The sequence below is a fragment of the Episyrphus balteatus genome, chromosome 1 (assembly GCF_945859705.1).
Source record: "Episyrphus balteatus chromosome 1, idEpiBalt1.1, whole genome shotgun sequence".
In the NCBI taxonomy this organism is placed as follows: Eukaryota; Metazoa; Arthropoda; class Insecta; order Diptera; family Syrphidae; genus Episyrphus; species Episyrphus balteatus.
In genome coordinates this window covers 157,930,151-157,944,849 of record NC_079134.1, presented here as the reverse complement: position 1 = coordinate 157,944,849, position 14,699 = coordinate 157,930,151, and the positions used below count along the sequence as shown (strand labels likewise).

The following is a 14,699-nucleotide window of genomic DNA, read 5'->3' as shown; positions in this document are numbered from 1 at the left end:
TGCAGAAGGCTCAACTTTGCTCATCTGGACAATACGCCTGTCATCTACGACGGTCTTTTTTCTTTTTCTACCGCACGTTTCGGGTTTTTCGTTGAGTTTATTGCATTGGCTACCATTGTAGGGGAGCATCCTTATATAACCTTGAATTTCCAAGTAGGTTTTCCCTTCTTCAAGCAGCTTTCGTAAAAGTTTCCGTTATCCGAACTGCAGTGTTTTGCTCTTCGAACTTTAAATAGATTAAAACCGAAACAAATCGTTTTTTGTTGAAAAATTGTTCATATTATATGAGTACTTACTTTTAAACCAAAAATAAATATTCTATATTATAAACCGCTTTTAAATTCTTCAAAAATAACTTTAACTACTATTATTTTGAACAGGTCAAATTAGAAAGAACAACCAAAAGTCAATGAAAAATTATTTGGAACCTTCTTTTTCATTTTGAAACTATGATACATTTATCAGTAATTGACCGTTACAAACTTTGACATCAAAGAAACTAAATTTTTAACCGTAGAAGCACCGTAATTATAAAAAATGTTTTTTTGATGCAGCCACTACTATTATTTTGAACACAACTGTATATTTTAAATGGTTTTTTATTTTATTTTTTAAATTGCATATTATTTGTTCATTGTCATTTAAAATATATATATTTAAAAAAAGACAAAATAATTTAAGTATAGGGATGATAATAATTATAATAATACCCAACGTCATTTAAAAATTTTACATACTTTTCAGTATAAAAGGAAAAAAAAAAAACGGAACAACTTTTTATTTTTTTTTGTAATTATTTACGTGGTAGAAAAATTATTTTGGTGCTTTTTGTTGTTTTTTTTTTCTAACCGCTCATCACCATTCGGACGAATTCCTCATAATTGACATTACCCTGTGAGTCCTCTTGATTGGCGAGCAATTGTTCGACCTCTTCGTCGGTGAGCTTCTCACCCAAAGTGGTCAATAAATGCCGAAGTTCAGCTGTCGAAATGAAACCACTAGCATCTTTGTCGAAATGACGTAGACCTTCGATGAAATCATCAGCGGTATCACCGGAACGTGCCTTCGATATGGCCTGGTAAATGGGTAAGAACACTTCGAATGAAATACGTTCGTCGGGCTTCAATTGATGAGTGCACTTCTTGACATCGGACTCAGTGGGATTTTGCCCCAAAGCACGTAGACATTCACCAACTTGGCTTAGTTGAATTTTACCATCTCCGCGATTGTCGAAGAGGTTGAAGGCTTCTTGGAATTCTGTAAATAAAAAATAATATGAAATTTAAAAAACATTTTTTTAAGAATTATATGTACTCAGCGTACTGAAAGAATACAAAATCACTATGTCCAATAAAATTTATATGTATTAACCTCTGATTATTCCCATCACCCAATTATTTATCAATATAACGGAAAAACTTCTAAACTCTTTGCAGAATTTTTAACTGCAAGCTACAAAAAGTTGTAGACATGTATATAAAAATATAAGGTGACACTAAAGTCTCAAGGCAGGTAACGCATGTTTAAAAACGGCATGACACCACCACATACGGGAACTTGAAAAATATCCTATAACTGACAAAAAGATCACAACAGATTTACTGCAGAAGATATAGGTACTTATATTCGAAAAAGCACAGTGAAAATAAAAGCAGGTTTTTTAAAATCATGAACAATTCTTTCTTTGGTGTGGCAAAATCGCATCGTCACCTCCTCGCGGTGCCCGCTGGATATCCAACTAACGACGAGCGTTGGATCCATTCGATCCACGAGCTGAGTCACCTGAGTTATCTTTTCAGGAACTAGGAGCAAAAGAACAGAAATATCGCTCTGAATGCACCAGCTCACAATTAAATCCAAGAGCGTCTGACACATATTGTGCGGCACACTGGTCAGCGTCTGTACCCTGTGGGGCGGCTGAATATAAACTATGGATAGAAGTAACTGAACTATTTATAGTACGAATACTAAGTTAAAAAAAATTATGGCAATGAACAAAACGACTAGATTAAGTACCCCAGGTGGCACTCCAGTGAAACTGGTAAATCCACCCTCTTACGAGGTCGGTCCTATGGATTCTGGGGAGGACCAATTATTGCTTATAAATATTGAGAGACGGAGTTCAAAGATGCAAAGAACTCCCCCAAATAAATTAACTTCAGGGGTTACATCATCGACAACCTCAAACAATACTACAGATGTTAAAAACATCAGCGAAAAAGGAACCAAGATCAATGAAGAGATCGACATCACAGATCAACAGAGTTCCATCGAAGAAAAAGAGAAAGACCAATCAAAAAACTACTTTGATGAATGGCAAATTGAAATAGCGGCAAGAAAACAACTTGAAGTTCTAGTCCAAAGTCTTCAGCTACAAGTGAAAAAACTCGAAGAGAAAGTTTCTTTGCTTAGCAAGAAAGATGCAGAGTCCACGCTTCAGTTAAGTCCAAGATATATGGAACCTGAATATCAAACTGATGAAGAAGAACTCTTGTTCGAAACTGAGAAAAAGAAAAATAAGCGTATCACAAAGAAACGTAAAGCAACAGGTAGTCCCGAGATTTGTTTAAGAAATCAGAAAAGCTCTGAAGCTGTAAATAATAAAGAGTTGATTACAGAAACTAAAAAAGTGAATAATGCAGTAGCTGATGCTAAATCAAAATCTCACGCTAAAGGCAGCAAAAAAATTACACCACCACCAATTATGATCTCAGGATTTCCAATTTTTGGAGATCTCAAGAAAATAATAGAAAAATGTACTAAAAAAGCTTGCAAATACACATCGTACAACAAAGACAACTGGAAAGTCATAGTCGAAGAAGCCGATGAGTATAGATCTGTCACTGAAGAACTGAGCAAACACAAAATTCAATGGCACTCATACGAGAACAAAGCTACAAGGCCAATAAAAGTAATAGCCAGAGGTCTTCATTCCTCGTGCTCTCCCGAGGAAGTAGTGGAAGATCTTGTACAAAAAGGCTTCCAAGCCCTAGATGCAGTCAATCTATTTAAGAATGAGACAATAAAAAACTCCTCTGGAGAATCGACGACAAGTAAGAGGTTACTACCTTTATTCATGCTAACTTTTGATAGTAAACAAAGTGTCGAGGAGATTTATAAAGTAAGATCAATCTTGGGCATAGCTGTTAAAATTGAACCACTCCGAAAATCTAAAGTTGTTCCGCAGTGCAAACGTTGCCAAGCTTTTGGTCATACCCAAAAATACTGCAACCGCGAGTTTGCTTGTGTAAAGTGCGAAGGAAAACATGCAACTAAAAATTGTCCGATGAGCAAAGATCAGAAAGCAAAATGTGTGAACTGCCAGGGTAATCACCCGGCGAGCTATAGAGGCTGCCCAGTTGCCAAAAAATTCCAAGAGTTCAGAAGCAAAAATACATCTGCTAGAGACAAAACCAGAAACACAGTAAATACCGTTTTAACTGCTGAAAACAATACTAAGAATGAACCGCCTAAAAAAGCTGTTCAAAGTAAAAGCGATGAAAATAAAGCCTATTCTCAGATTCTAAAAAATGTGCGGAAGAATGAAGAGACTTCCATAAAAGAAATGCTACACCTCATTCTTCAAAGAATTGATAAACAGGATTTGAATATCAAACAGTTAAGCGAAAAAGTCGCTATTAACAAACAATGATGGACAGAACACTTAAAATCGCTACATGGAATGCAAACGGTCTTTTACAACACTTATCCGAATTAAAAATCTTTTTAGATCTAGAACATATAGATATTTGCCTGGTGTCCGAAACTCACTTCTCCAATGGGCAAAGTCTAGATAATGTAATAGAAAACTATTCATGTTACCACGCTCCACATCCAGCTGACAAGGCAAGAGGTGGATCGGCGATTCTTATAAAAGAAAGCTTAAAACATTATGAAGAAACCAAGCTTACTAATGAGAATATGCAAGTAACAACTATTAGTATTGGTATGAAAAAGAAAGAGTTTAAGATAGCAGCTATATACTGCCCACCAAGGCGCTCCCCGACAGAAGATGACTATACAGATCTATTAAATCTTCTTGGGCATAACTTTCTTGTTGGTGGAGACTTCAATGCGAAACACACCCATTGGGGTTCAAGACTTATATCAACAAAAGGCAAAAGACTTTTCCAAGCAGGCCGTAAATACAATTGCGAATTCTATTCCTCCAGGTCGCCTACTTACTGGCCTTCCGATACTAACAAAATACCAGACCTTATTGACTTTTTCGTAGCTAAAGGAATCAAACGAAATCACATTAGTGTCGAAGGTAATTATGACTTGTCATCAGATCATACTCCAGTGATTCTAACACTAAGTGAATCGGAAGTAATAGAAAAAAGTAATCCAAAGCTTGTAAATAAGAAAACAAACTGGAGTGACTTTAGAGAAAGGCTTTTAAGTTTTATAAATTTAAGATCTCCCATGAATACAATCGAGCAAATTGACCATGAAGTGGAACAATTTATTGCTGATGTGCAACAGGCCGCTGAAGAAAGTACTCCAACATTTTCTAATAGAAGACAAAATGAAATAAAATATCCTTTAGAGATAAGAGAGTTGATAATAGAGAAAAGAAGAGCTCGAAGAAAATGGCAAAATACTAGATTTCCAGATGATAAAACAACGTTTAACCGTATAAGCAACAATCTTAAAAAACAAATTTATAAATTCAAAAATGATTCACTCAGTACATTCCTAAAGAATTTAACGACTGATGCTTCAACCGATTTTTCGCTATGGAAAGAAGCCAAGCTCCTGAAAAGACCGCAGTTACTAAACTCTCCCTTGAAATCTCAAGATGGGAAATGGATCGGTAACCCAAAAGAAAAAGCTAACCTTTTCGCGGAGCATCTTGCGAATGTTTTTAAGCCATACCCAACAAACGCGGCTGAAAATAGCTTACAGTTAGTTGATAAGATAGATGAAAGTGAAATACCAATTGTAAGATTAAAAGAAATAAAAAGTATGTGTTTACATCAACTATCAAATAAAAAATCACCAGGTTACGATCTAATTACTGCTCAGGTTATGAAAGAAATGCCTTTGAAAGCCTTCATAAAACTACAATATATAATAAATGCATGCCTTAAGCAACGGTATGTCCCACACCATTGGAAAATTGCTGAAGTTATTGTCATACCCAAGCAAGGTAAGCCACCTACAGAAGTGACGTCTTACAGACCAATATCGCTTATACCAATTATGGCAAAAGTTTTTGAAAAACTGCTTCTGAAGAGACTTAGCAAAATTATAGAAGAAAGAAGGTTAATCCCAAATCATCAGTTTGGCTTTAGAAATAAACATTCCACGATAGACCAAGTTCATAGAATAACGGATGTAATAGAAAAAGCATTAGAAGAAAAACAAGTCTGTTCAGCTATTTTCTTAGATGTTGCTCAAGCCTTTGACAAGGTTTGGCATGAGGGACTTGAGTACAAACTGCAAAGGGATCTTCCCAGACAGTACTATGAAATATTAAAATCGTACATCTCAGACCGATTGTTTAGAGTAAGGTACGATCAAGAATATTCGGAATTGAAGAAAATAGAAGCCGGTGTACCACAAGGAAGTGTCCTAGGTCCTACCCTGTATTTACTATACACAAGGGATATCCCAGTTGGGAATCACACCATAATGGCTACTTTTGCAGATGATACCGCAATTTTGGTACCCGACAAATGTGTCTCTAGGGGAGCAGTAAAGCTGCAATATGCCGTCGACACAGTCAGAGATTGGACCGAAAAATGGCGTATCAAACTCAATGAAACAAAATCTTCACATATAAACTTTACAAATAAAAAGATAAACAATATTCCAATATTCATTAATAATCAAGCTGTACCTTACGCCAATACGGCCAAATACCTTGGAATGACTTTGGATGCAAAGCTAAAGTGGAAAGAGCACATCAAAAAGAAAAGAGAAGAACTAAACTTGAAATATAGAAAAATGTACTGGTTACTTGGTAACAACTCTGATTTATCAACCCAAAACAAAATAATGCTGTATAATCAAGTACTAAAGCCTGTTTGGACCTATGGTATCCAATTATGGGGCTGTACAAAGAAAACAAATACCGAAATCATCCAAAAATTCCAAAACAAAGTCCTTCGTGGAATAGTTAATGCACCTTGGTACATAAGAAATAGCGATCTACATCGTGACCTACAAATAGAAACGGTTACAGAAGTTGTTAAAAAATACGCTGTATCGCATAATCAGAGACTGCAAAGTCATACCAATTCTGAAATGGTGTCCGTCTTGAATACAAGAAACCATGTTCGGAGATTAAGAAGAACCAAGCCTCATGAGCTTATGGTCTAAAAAAACATGGGAAAGTATTAAAAGTTTAAACTTCCCCCAAAGTGATTTTACAAAGTTAAGAAAGAAAAATCTGATGTCGATCTCTCAAGATTGGTCCTGATAAAGAGGTGGTTTTAGTGGTTAAGAGTCCCACACTACTTGGTGTCGAATACTGCCAAGTGTCTTTTGAAGATTTCCTCCCGTCAAAAAAAAAAAAAAAAAAAAAAAATGAACAATTCTTTAAACCAGCTGATAAATGGGAATTAACGTTCCATTTCGAAGTTAGGAAGAAGTCTGAATCCTTATAATAAGTCAAAGCTTCAACGAAATGCCTAAATTGAGATGAAGCCATAGAATGCTTAACCTGGAGAACCTAATGTTTGGTGATATGATAGATAGAACTAAATCACAAGGGGCCCTGTTATTTGTTTTGAAAACTTTCCAAATATAGAGCAGGCATTGTTAGTTTTTTTTTAAGCTTATATCTTGAGCGATTACATCACACCCCAAATCCTGGAGTTTTCTCATTGCCAAATCACTTGTGAACTTCTACATTGTTTGTGTTAAATATTTTTTTCTTCTGCAAACAAGGTTGGAGTTATACAGTTTGTTTTACTCTTTTCAAGATAATCGTGCAACATTTCGCATCCCAAAAAATGCTGTCATTATATACTTTCCGCCAGAGATGATCAACTTTGCTTTTATTGTAGCGATACCACTGGCTTCTATCCACTGCTGTTTTAATTTTAGTGGAGCCATGGCTCACCAATGGTTACAAATCGCCGCGCAATAGCAGTCATATCGTACTTTAAACGGTGCAAACGTTGATTTGAAATTCTTTTGCAAGCTAGCTCTTTTTAAGCATTAAGCAAATGGGTGCCGGGGGCAAACCAAAAATTTTAACACAATTAAAAGAAAATAACTTTTGTTGGGTAACCCTTATTGTCAATCACAGCATAAATCTGGCGGTTAATAGACGAAACAAGACTCCGAAATCGTTCAACAGGTACTGACTACCAAGCTCGTTGAAATTCCTGCCAAAGTTTGTCTAAATTTGAGGTATCAGATCTATTAATTGCTTTTTCCACGTCACTCTACAAGTTCTAAATAGGATTCAGATCTGGGGACTGGCCTGGCAATTCCATAACACCGATTTTTTGGGCGGATAGCCGTTGTTTCACAGACTTAGTCTTATATTTTGGAAAGTTATCCTGTTGACATGTACACTTTAAAGGCATTTCCTCCTCAATAAGCGGTAGAGTAGTGTCCCTTAAGATTTCCTTGGCCCCACACCATGCCAAGAAAAACATCCCCAAACAAGTATACTAGCCCCACCATTATTAACAGTCTTTATGTTATACTGCGGGTCACATTTCAATTGCCCCACGCGGGAAATTTCCATATGGGTCATTTTGAAATGCCTCTTATGTGAAGTTAAAAAAGTGCGAAAAACTTAGATTTTAGAAATTTGTGCTATTTATTTTGTCGCCACTGTATATCGGCAGGGCAGATTGAAGAAGACACTGTGTAAACGTCCCCAAAAACTTTTTTAGGTTTTTACGCCATCAGTGTACGAATTCATTTTTCAAAAAAATCATCAGGTTGCCAATAATTGGATCTTGACTTGGAAAATGCTCCCAAAAAAATAAAAGGATAGAGAATCGGACTGCTTTTGGATTTAGCAATCAATTCAATGAAGTTATGCTCTTGTTTTAAACGTACTCAAGCTGAAGCTGGAGAGATTTCCTTGTTATTCATCGTAAAATCCTATTGAACATTCTATTTTTCATTTCAAGTTGTATAACTCTAAAATTAATTTATATATTATGCAATTTATAGTTTTTGTTATTTTTTTATACAATCATCAAATATGGAGCTATCAAGATTGCAATCTAAAGGAGGTTGGGTTGGCACAAAGCAGCTTAAAGATGTCGATAAAAAAAACATCTATCATTGACAAAATCCATCTTAGGAAACCATGCGAATACAAAAGTCTCTAAACGATTATGCTTTACAAAAAAAAAAATCGAATGATAGAAAATATAGTATAAACTGAATGTGCAGCAATAGTTCAACCACCATTTTTCGTAACTAATCATTTATGGGCAAACTGGTCAGTCAATAATATTGCAAAGAGTAGAAGCCACATAAATATCTATAATTCAACTATGAGCAAAAAGGCAAAAAAATGCAATTTGAACTTGTAACAGTTAATAAGGAAAATTAAACACATCCCTTCTTTAGAGTGGAATGTCTTTTTGAAAACACAGTTTATTTTTTTTTTTTCAAATATTTTCCATTACAAAAGCGATGAGTTTTTCTATGAATTAATTTATAAAAATATTAGAAATGTAGATTCATTCACAAACGATTTGAACCCATCCCAGAAAAAACAAAAATTCAAATTAATAATCGTTATTTGGAAATAAGAAACACACCTTCAACAGTGGTAAAAGTATTTTTACTCGGTTGTTCGTACATATACATGATTCTTATTTATTATTCGATTCAACTACTATTTAATTCCTTGTTTAAGTTTAAATAGATTAACAATACAATTTTTGAGCAATAATTTGAATTATTATTTGATTTATTATCACTTGAGACAACCGACACGACACGATGCGACTACGACTGAATTGTGTCGCAGACAACTTTTCAATAAATTAAATTCCCAACAACTGTGTAACTCAAAGCGAGGTCTTACGTGAACAACCGCGAAAAATTCGCAACAAGAAAATAATAACAAAATACAAAAAAAAGGAGAAGAAAACAAAAAATAAACAAGAAAAGAATTAAATGTTAAATCGCATAAGTGCTGCTTGTTGCTGCTGCAACAGCAGCAGCACTGTGTGAATAGAGAGTAGTAAATAGACATAAAAAAGGTGTAACAACAAAAACAACACAAACTGAGAATTAAGATGTGAGAAATTGTGTGTGTTGACAAAGCTAATGTATACCAGCTGTTTTGAGCGATGAGCAAATTGTTAAAAATATTCATCAATTTAATTAATATGTATATCATCTACTCTCCGGTTGGAAGAAGCAGCATTTTATTAATTATCGAGTATAATCGGCAAATATAGAGCCATTTATTTACAGGAGTGCGATAGAAAAGCAATAAGATTTAAGTTTATTTTGAGGAAAAGCAATACGCATCTTATTTTAATAAGTATGAATATTATATTAAGCCTTTTAAATTTTATAAATTGTGACTAGAATTTAAAGGAACCCCTAGCTTCAATCATATCATAAGGAAATTGATCATGTTGGGACTTACGATATAAGTAAGTCCCAACTCAGAACTTCAATAGATTTGACATCTTAAAAAGCCGGGTCTCAGAGAAAGGGACTTGATATGATCAAATAATACAATATCGAGAAAAACTTCCAAACAAAGTTTAGTAGCAAGGCAGAGTGGGTAAATGAATCCACGAGTTAAACTCTTAATGCAAACGGTGTGATACGCTGATAGAACTGGAACAGAAATATTTGGGACTAGAACCATAAATTTCATTCCAATGGATCAATTTCTTAGCATATTTCGGAAATAAATGCGATAGAAAAATATGCAGAACGAAATTTAGAGAGAAAAAATTATAAAAACCCAAGTATTGCCATCATATCAGTTAGCCAAGCTTCACTTAAAGCAATAAACTCCTAAGCCATTAACTCCAAACTCCAATGGAAATGTGTGAGAAAACTAAACGAACCTGACAAGAAATAATAACATAACCCCTCTGCTGGGTTTCTGGAGTTCACAGAAACAAATCCAGAGCAAAGGCAGGTGCCACTTTGCGGCTTTGGAGTTAATAAGATCAAACAAATAATGATAAAAATTATGAGGAGTTCAAAAGAACAAGGATTTGAAATGACACTCAGACGGTCAAAGCTTTTACTTTGGAATTAAAACCAAAAAAAACGCATCCATCTTATCAAGAACAACCTAAGAATCATAACGGTTCCTCAAAGGCCACTCAAACTGAGAAAACACCTCTACAACCTTGGTCTGGCAATCTAGTAAAAGATTTATCGTTTCTTGAAATGCTCCAAATAATTAAATATGTACCAAAAAGGTATCAACTTGGAGGACTAACTTGCAGCTTAAAATTGGGGACGAAATAGACGGTCGCAGTGCAACTTCCCGACGTCCATTCATTCTTCTTCATTTTATCGATAGTAACTTGACTTGTATGTATAATGCAAAAACAGAGAGCACTATTGTTTAATTGGCTTTAGTTTGTTGACATATGAGACAAGTGTTGGTTGATCAAGAAGTTTTAATCCATAGAATTATGGTTGCGAATTGGCCTCTTGTTATCGGTCTCATCAACCTCGCGACTTTGGATGTGATTCTATGACATAATCATTAAAAAAAAAATTTTTATCAAAATCGTCTTTGAAATTTAAGTTATCTAACACCTTAATCTCGTCTTTTGTCATACTTATATTACATGCGTAAGACTTTTTTAAATAACAAGAATCAGATTTGAAATTCATTCCTTTTTGGATTTTGCATATCTGTAATCCCATGAAACCCATTGCGGCATGACGATTAATATACGGACCTCACAAAGATTAAACAAAATTCTTTGTTGTCGATTCGATAAAGCGCCATCGAGGCCGGAGAAATAGAAATAAAAATATCTGAAATTGGGATCAATAACTTGTTTGCAAAGCCTTTTGGGCAATCTTAAAAAAAGTATCAGAGCAGATTCAAAGCAACCATACATAAAGATACTTCGGAAGCAATTTCAAAGCTTGAGCGAATAAGAGGTACAACAAATTCAATAAAGTTTTTAGGGAGAAAAATAGGCGAAATTCGACACGACGACTAATCTGGTCAAAGACATCTGAATTTAGTTGACCTCAGAGCTGGGTTGGACTACCCATATAACTGATATGGCGATTGCCACCCGGGCCCTCAGCTATCCCATAGTTACATAATAAAAAGACATAAAGAACATGTAAAAAAACAGTAAAAATAAAATTATCAAACATTAAACAGTCTCTCAGAGTTCAAATTGGGGAAATGTAGGAATATGACAAAAAAAAATGAAAAAATAAACATTAAATTCATGTTTCAATAGGAAAATCAACATTTTTAATCGAATTGAGCTCGAAAACAAATGTATTGTTTTATTAAGATGCATTTTTGGAATAAATAATTTCAAAATAGAGAATTTATAAAAAAAAAAAAATGGGTGGAGCTCTGAGACGCACCAGTTTAGCTTGTGGATGTTGTTCAATCCAAATTGATCCCAATCAGTGAATAACCGATTTCAACGATCAGAGCAACAAGTACAAGTTGCGAAAGATTAAATTTTGTTGAAGGAAATGAACCGTCAATTCAAATTTCGACAAGAAGTTAGAATAATCAATTTTATTTGAAAAAAAAATCTTCATATCCTTATCACTTGCCTCAACGGTTTTTTTAAATTATTTTTGAATTAGAAAAATAAAAATAGAAAATATGACTTGATTCTTTAATATAAACTACCCTTTTTCTTCCACACACATACGCAGATGTCGAATCAATTGATTCAACACTTATCTAGATTAGAATCAAATCAGTTATTTACGTTCATTCCCTTATCTCTAACCAATCTATCGATTGGGTATATTATGAATTATAAAAGTATTGTAAAATTGAAAACAGAAATGTTTTCCAACAAATATTATCTACATTTCTCTATCAAGACTAGAATCGTACCCCATCGACTAAAGATAAACTTGTTGCAAACCAAATACTACATAATACCATATTGGGTAGTAAAACAAAACGAGGTTACACAATCGCAATATCCAATGCAAGGTAAAAAGAAAAAAAAATCGAAAATGAAGAAAAAAACTTAATCAACAACCAAACACATAGAAGACGAGATAGATTTATACAAAAAAAAAAAATTAAACAAACAAAAAAAAAAAAAGAAGTTTATTCCTAATTTAGAAACAAAATGTAAACATAGAATGGGCCGAGTGAAGTGATGTGTTAGCAAAAGAGATGTTGGAGACTTGGAAAAAATTACAAAAAAAAAAAAAAAAATACCAATAAGGCAAGTAGAGAACTCCTAGCTCTTCCATCCCAATCCTATCATCAGCAAGAGTTGTCTACTTGTACATTCGCATTCGAATTGCAAATACAAATCGGTTTTCTAGTTTATTTATCTCTGGTTTTTAATTTATCGCAATTTTTATAAATAGCTCCGATCAGAGTGGCAAGCAATTGCCTCTGACTCTTTGGCCAAGACCAACAGCAACACCAGACGCAGACGGCAACGATCTTTGTGTTGTTGGTATTAATTTTTTGTTTTTTTTTTTTTTTTTTGGATTCGTCATTTCGTTTTCTTGGAAAAGAAGTGTGAAATTTCACTTTGTTGAGTGGTATTGTGATTTGTTGGCACATTTGCATATTATATAGAGTTTGCCTTAATGCATTGCAAAAGATTCTTTGTTTTTTTTTTTTTTTTGGAGAAATGAAGGAATATCGACACACTCATCAAAAGACAACTAAAAAACGACCGACGTGTTTGCGAAGTGAGTCATCGTAAAAAAAACGATAAGATTTTAAGTTTTTAGCAGTTAATATTGAATAAATGGGTGTGGAAGTATATGAAATTAATTGAATTGTTTCAATTTATTAAGATAAAATACGCAAAATCAGAGAAAACAAGAAAAAAAACAAGAAATGAATAAAGTTGCAGATGTTTTTTTTGTTTCTTTCTTTCTTACCTGCAAGTTGATCCTCTGTGTAGTTACCCTAGAAAAAAAATACACAGTAATTAGAATTTAGCTTTAGGTTTTTTGTTTTATGGAATAATTACCATTTTATTTGATATGAATTAAGTGATTTTTTTTTAAATGATTTGTTGTAAAAAAAAAAGAAAATATCGTATCGTCGATGATGGTCGCTGGCTGAACTATACAAAAGAGTTCACCGTTTTCAATTTTGGGCAAGTCAGATTTTCGAAAATTGAGATGAATTTTCGATATCGAAAAAAATTTGCAGGGATGTTATAAGATAGTAAATGTCATACATGAAGGTGAGTGCACAAGGTTTATAGTGGAAGCGTTCATAAATAGAGCGAAAGAATTTGAGAGCGTTCATTAATTAGAACGTTGATTGTTGTAGACTTTGAATTCCTCTCCGAAACCATAGTATAAATAAACAAGGTATCATTAGCGTTTTCATTTTTGTTCTCTTCTGCGTATCAGCTCAAAATTTGCTAGATGGAGTTATAGGTTTATGACGTTTGATTTGTCAAAGTCAAAAGCAACAACAATTTAAAAGACAAACAACACAAATTTCAATAGGGCAACTGTCAAAAACTTAGGAAGCTACCTTTTTTTATTTCATCTGATACTTCATGTTAGTGACTAGATTAGATTAGACTTTATTGAAGCATAAAAAAAAATAAATTTATAAATACAATATTTAAATACAAGTCGATTACGACCTGGTATATAACCGTCGGTCAAGTTAGTGACTATTAAGGCTTGGCCACACCGGACGGTATGCGGTAGCGGTACGGGTAGAGGTAACGGTACTTGTATGAAAAAAATTCCAAACTGACATATCAACGTTCAGATGTGGAATTTTTTTCATACAAATATCGTTACCGCTACCCGTACCTCTACCGCATACCCTCCGGTGTGGCCAAGCCTTTAGCTCATGAAATTACCTCTTTCGAAACTGCGGTAGTTTTACCAGTGAAGGCTTGGCAACAATTATAAGGTATTCGGTAGCAGTACGGGTAATTGTATGAAAAAAATTCCAAACTGGAACATCATCAATGTGTGGATTTTTTTGTGGTCAAGCCTGGTACGCTGCTCGCGCTAAATTTTAGCTCCCATACAAATTATCGAAAAATTTTAGCCGAGCTAAAATGGATCCCATACAAATTATCGATAACTTGTTAACTTGGCTAAAATTTAGCTCGAGCAGCGTACCAGGCTTCAAGCCGCATATCGCAAATAGTTTTGAAACCGGTCTAAAATTTGGGGCTCGTGGATTATCGTGCATCAGAATAAACTGTTCGATATGTATCCTTTTGTTGTAACGCCGACTTTTTTACCAGTCGTTTTTAAGAGCTGAACAGAATGCGTCGCTCTGCGACTAGAATGACAGCTATCAAAAATGTGAAATTTGTATGGAAGTCGCCCATCGGCAACAGAAATGCAGGGGGTACATTCTATAAAAAACGAAACGAAAACGATCGTTCGTTTTTGAAAAACGAAAGAAAATTTGCGACAGATACAGAACAAATTCTTTCGTTTTTCAAGTTGTATGAATCAAACCTTTCGCACACACGAAAACTATTGTTCGTTTTCGCCATACAGAATCTCCCCAGTTGCTCGTCACTCAGCGATTCGCTCAGAAGATGAATTTTTTC

The 14,699-nt window shown here is 34.3% G+C and overlaps 1 protein-coding gene across 2 annotated transcripts; it reads right to left on the bottom strand.

Annotated features, from left to right (window-relative positions):
- Nucleotides 1-771: 771 nt before the first annotated feature.
- Nucleotides 772-13,273, bottom strand: LOC129919843 (myosin-2 essential light chain). 2 transcript variants are annotated; one of them, XM_056000931.1, is made up of 3 exons: nucleotides 13,131-13,273; nucleotides 13,039-13,066; nucleotides 772-1,257 (listed from the first exon to the last, which is right to left on the bottom strand). In XM_056000931.1, exons 1-3 carry the CDS (start codon nucleotides 13,131-13,133, stop codon nucleotides 845-847), a joined length of 444 nt encoding a protein of 147 aa, XP_055856906.1. In that variant the 5' UTR covers nucleotides 13,134-13,273; the 3' UTR covers nucleotides 772-844. The 2 variants fall into 2 exon arrangements, with proteins under 2 accessions (XP_055856906.1, XP_055856899.1); XM_056000924.1 differs by lacking the exons at nucleotides 13,039-13,066; nucleotides 13,131-13,273 and adding an exon at nucleotides 8,745-8,900.
- Between the last annotated feature and the right edge of the window lie 1,426 nt (nucleotides 13,274-14,699).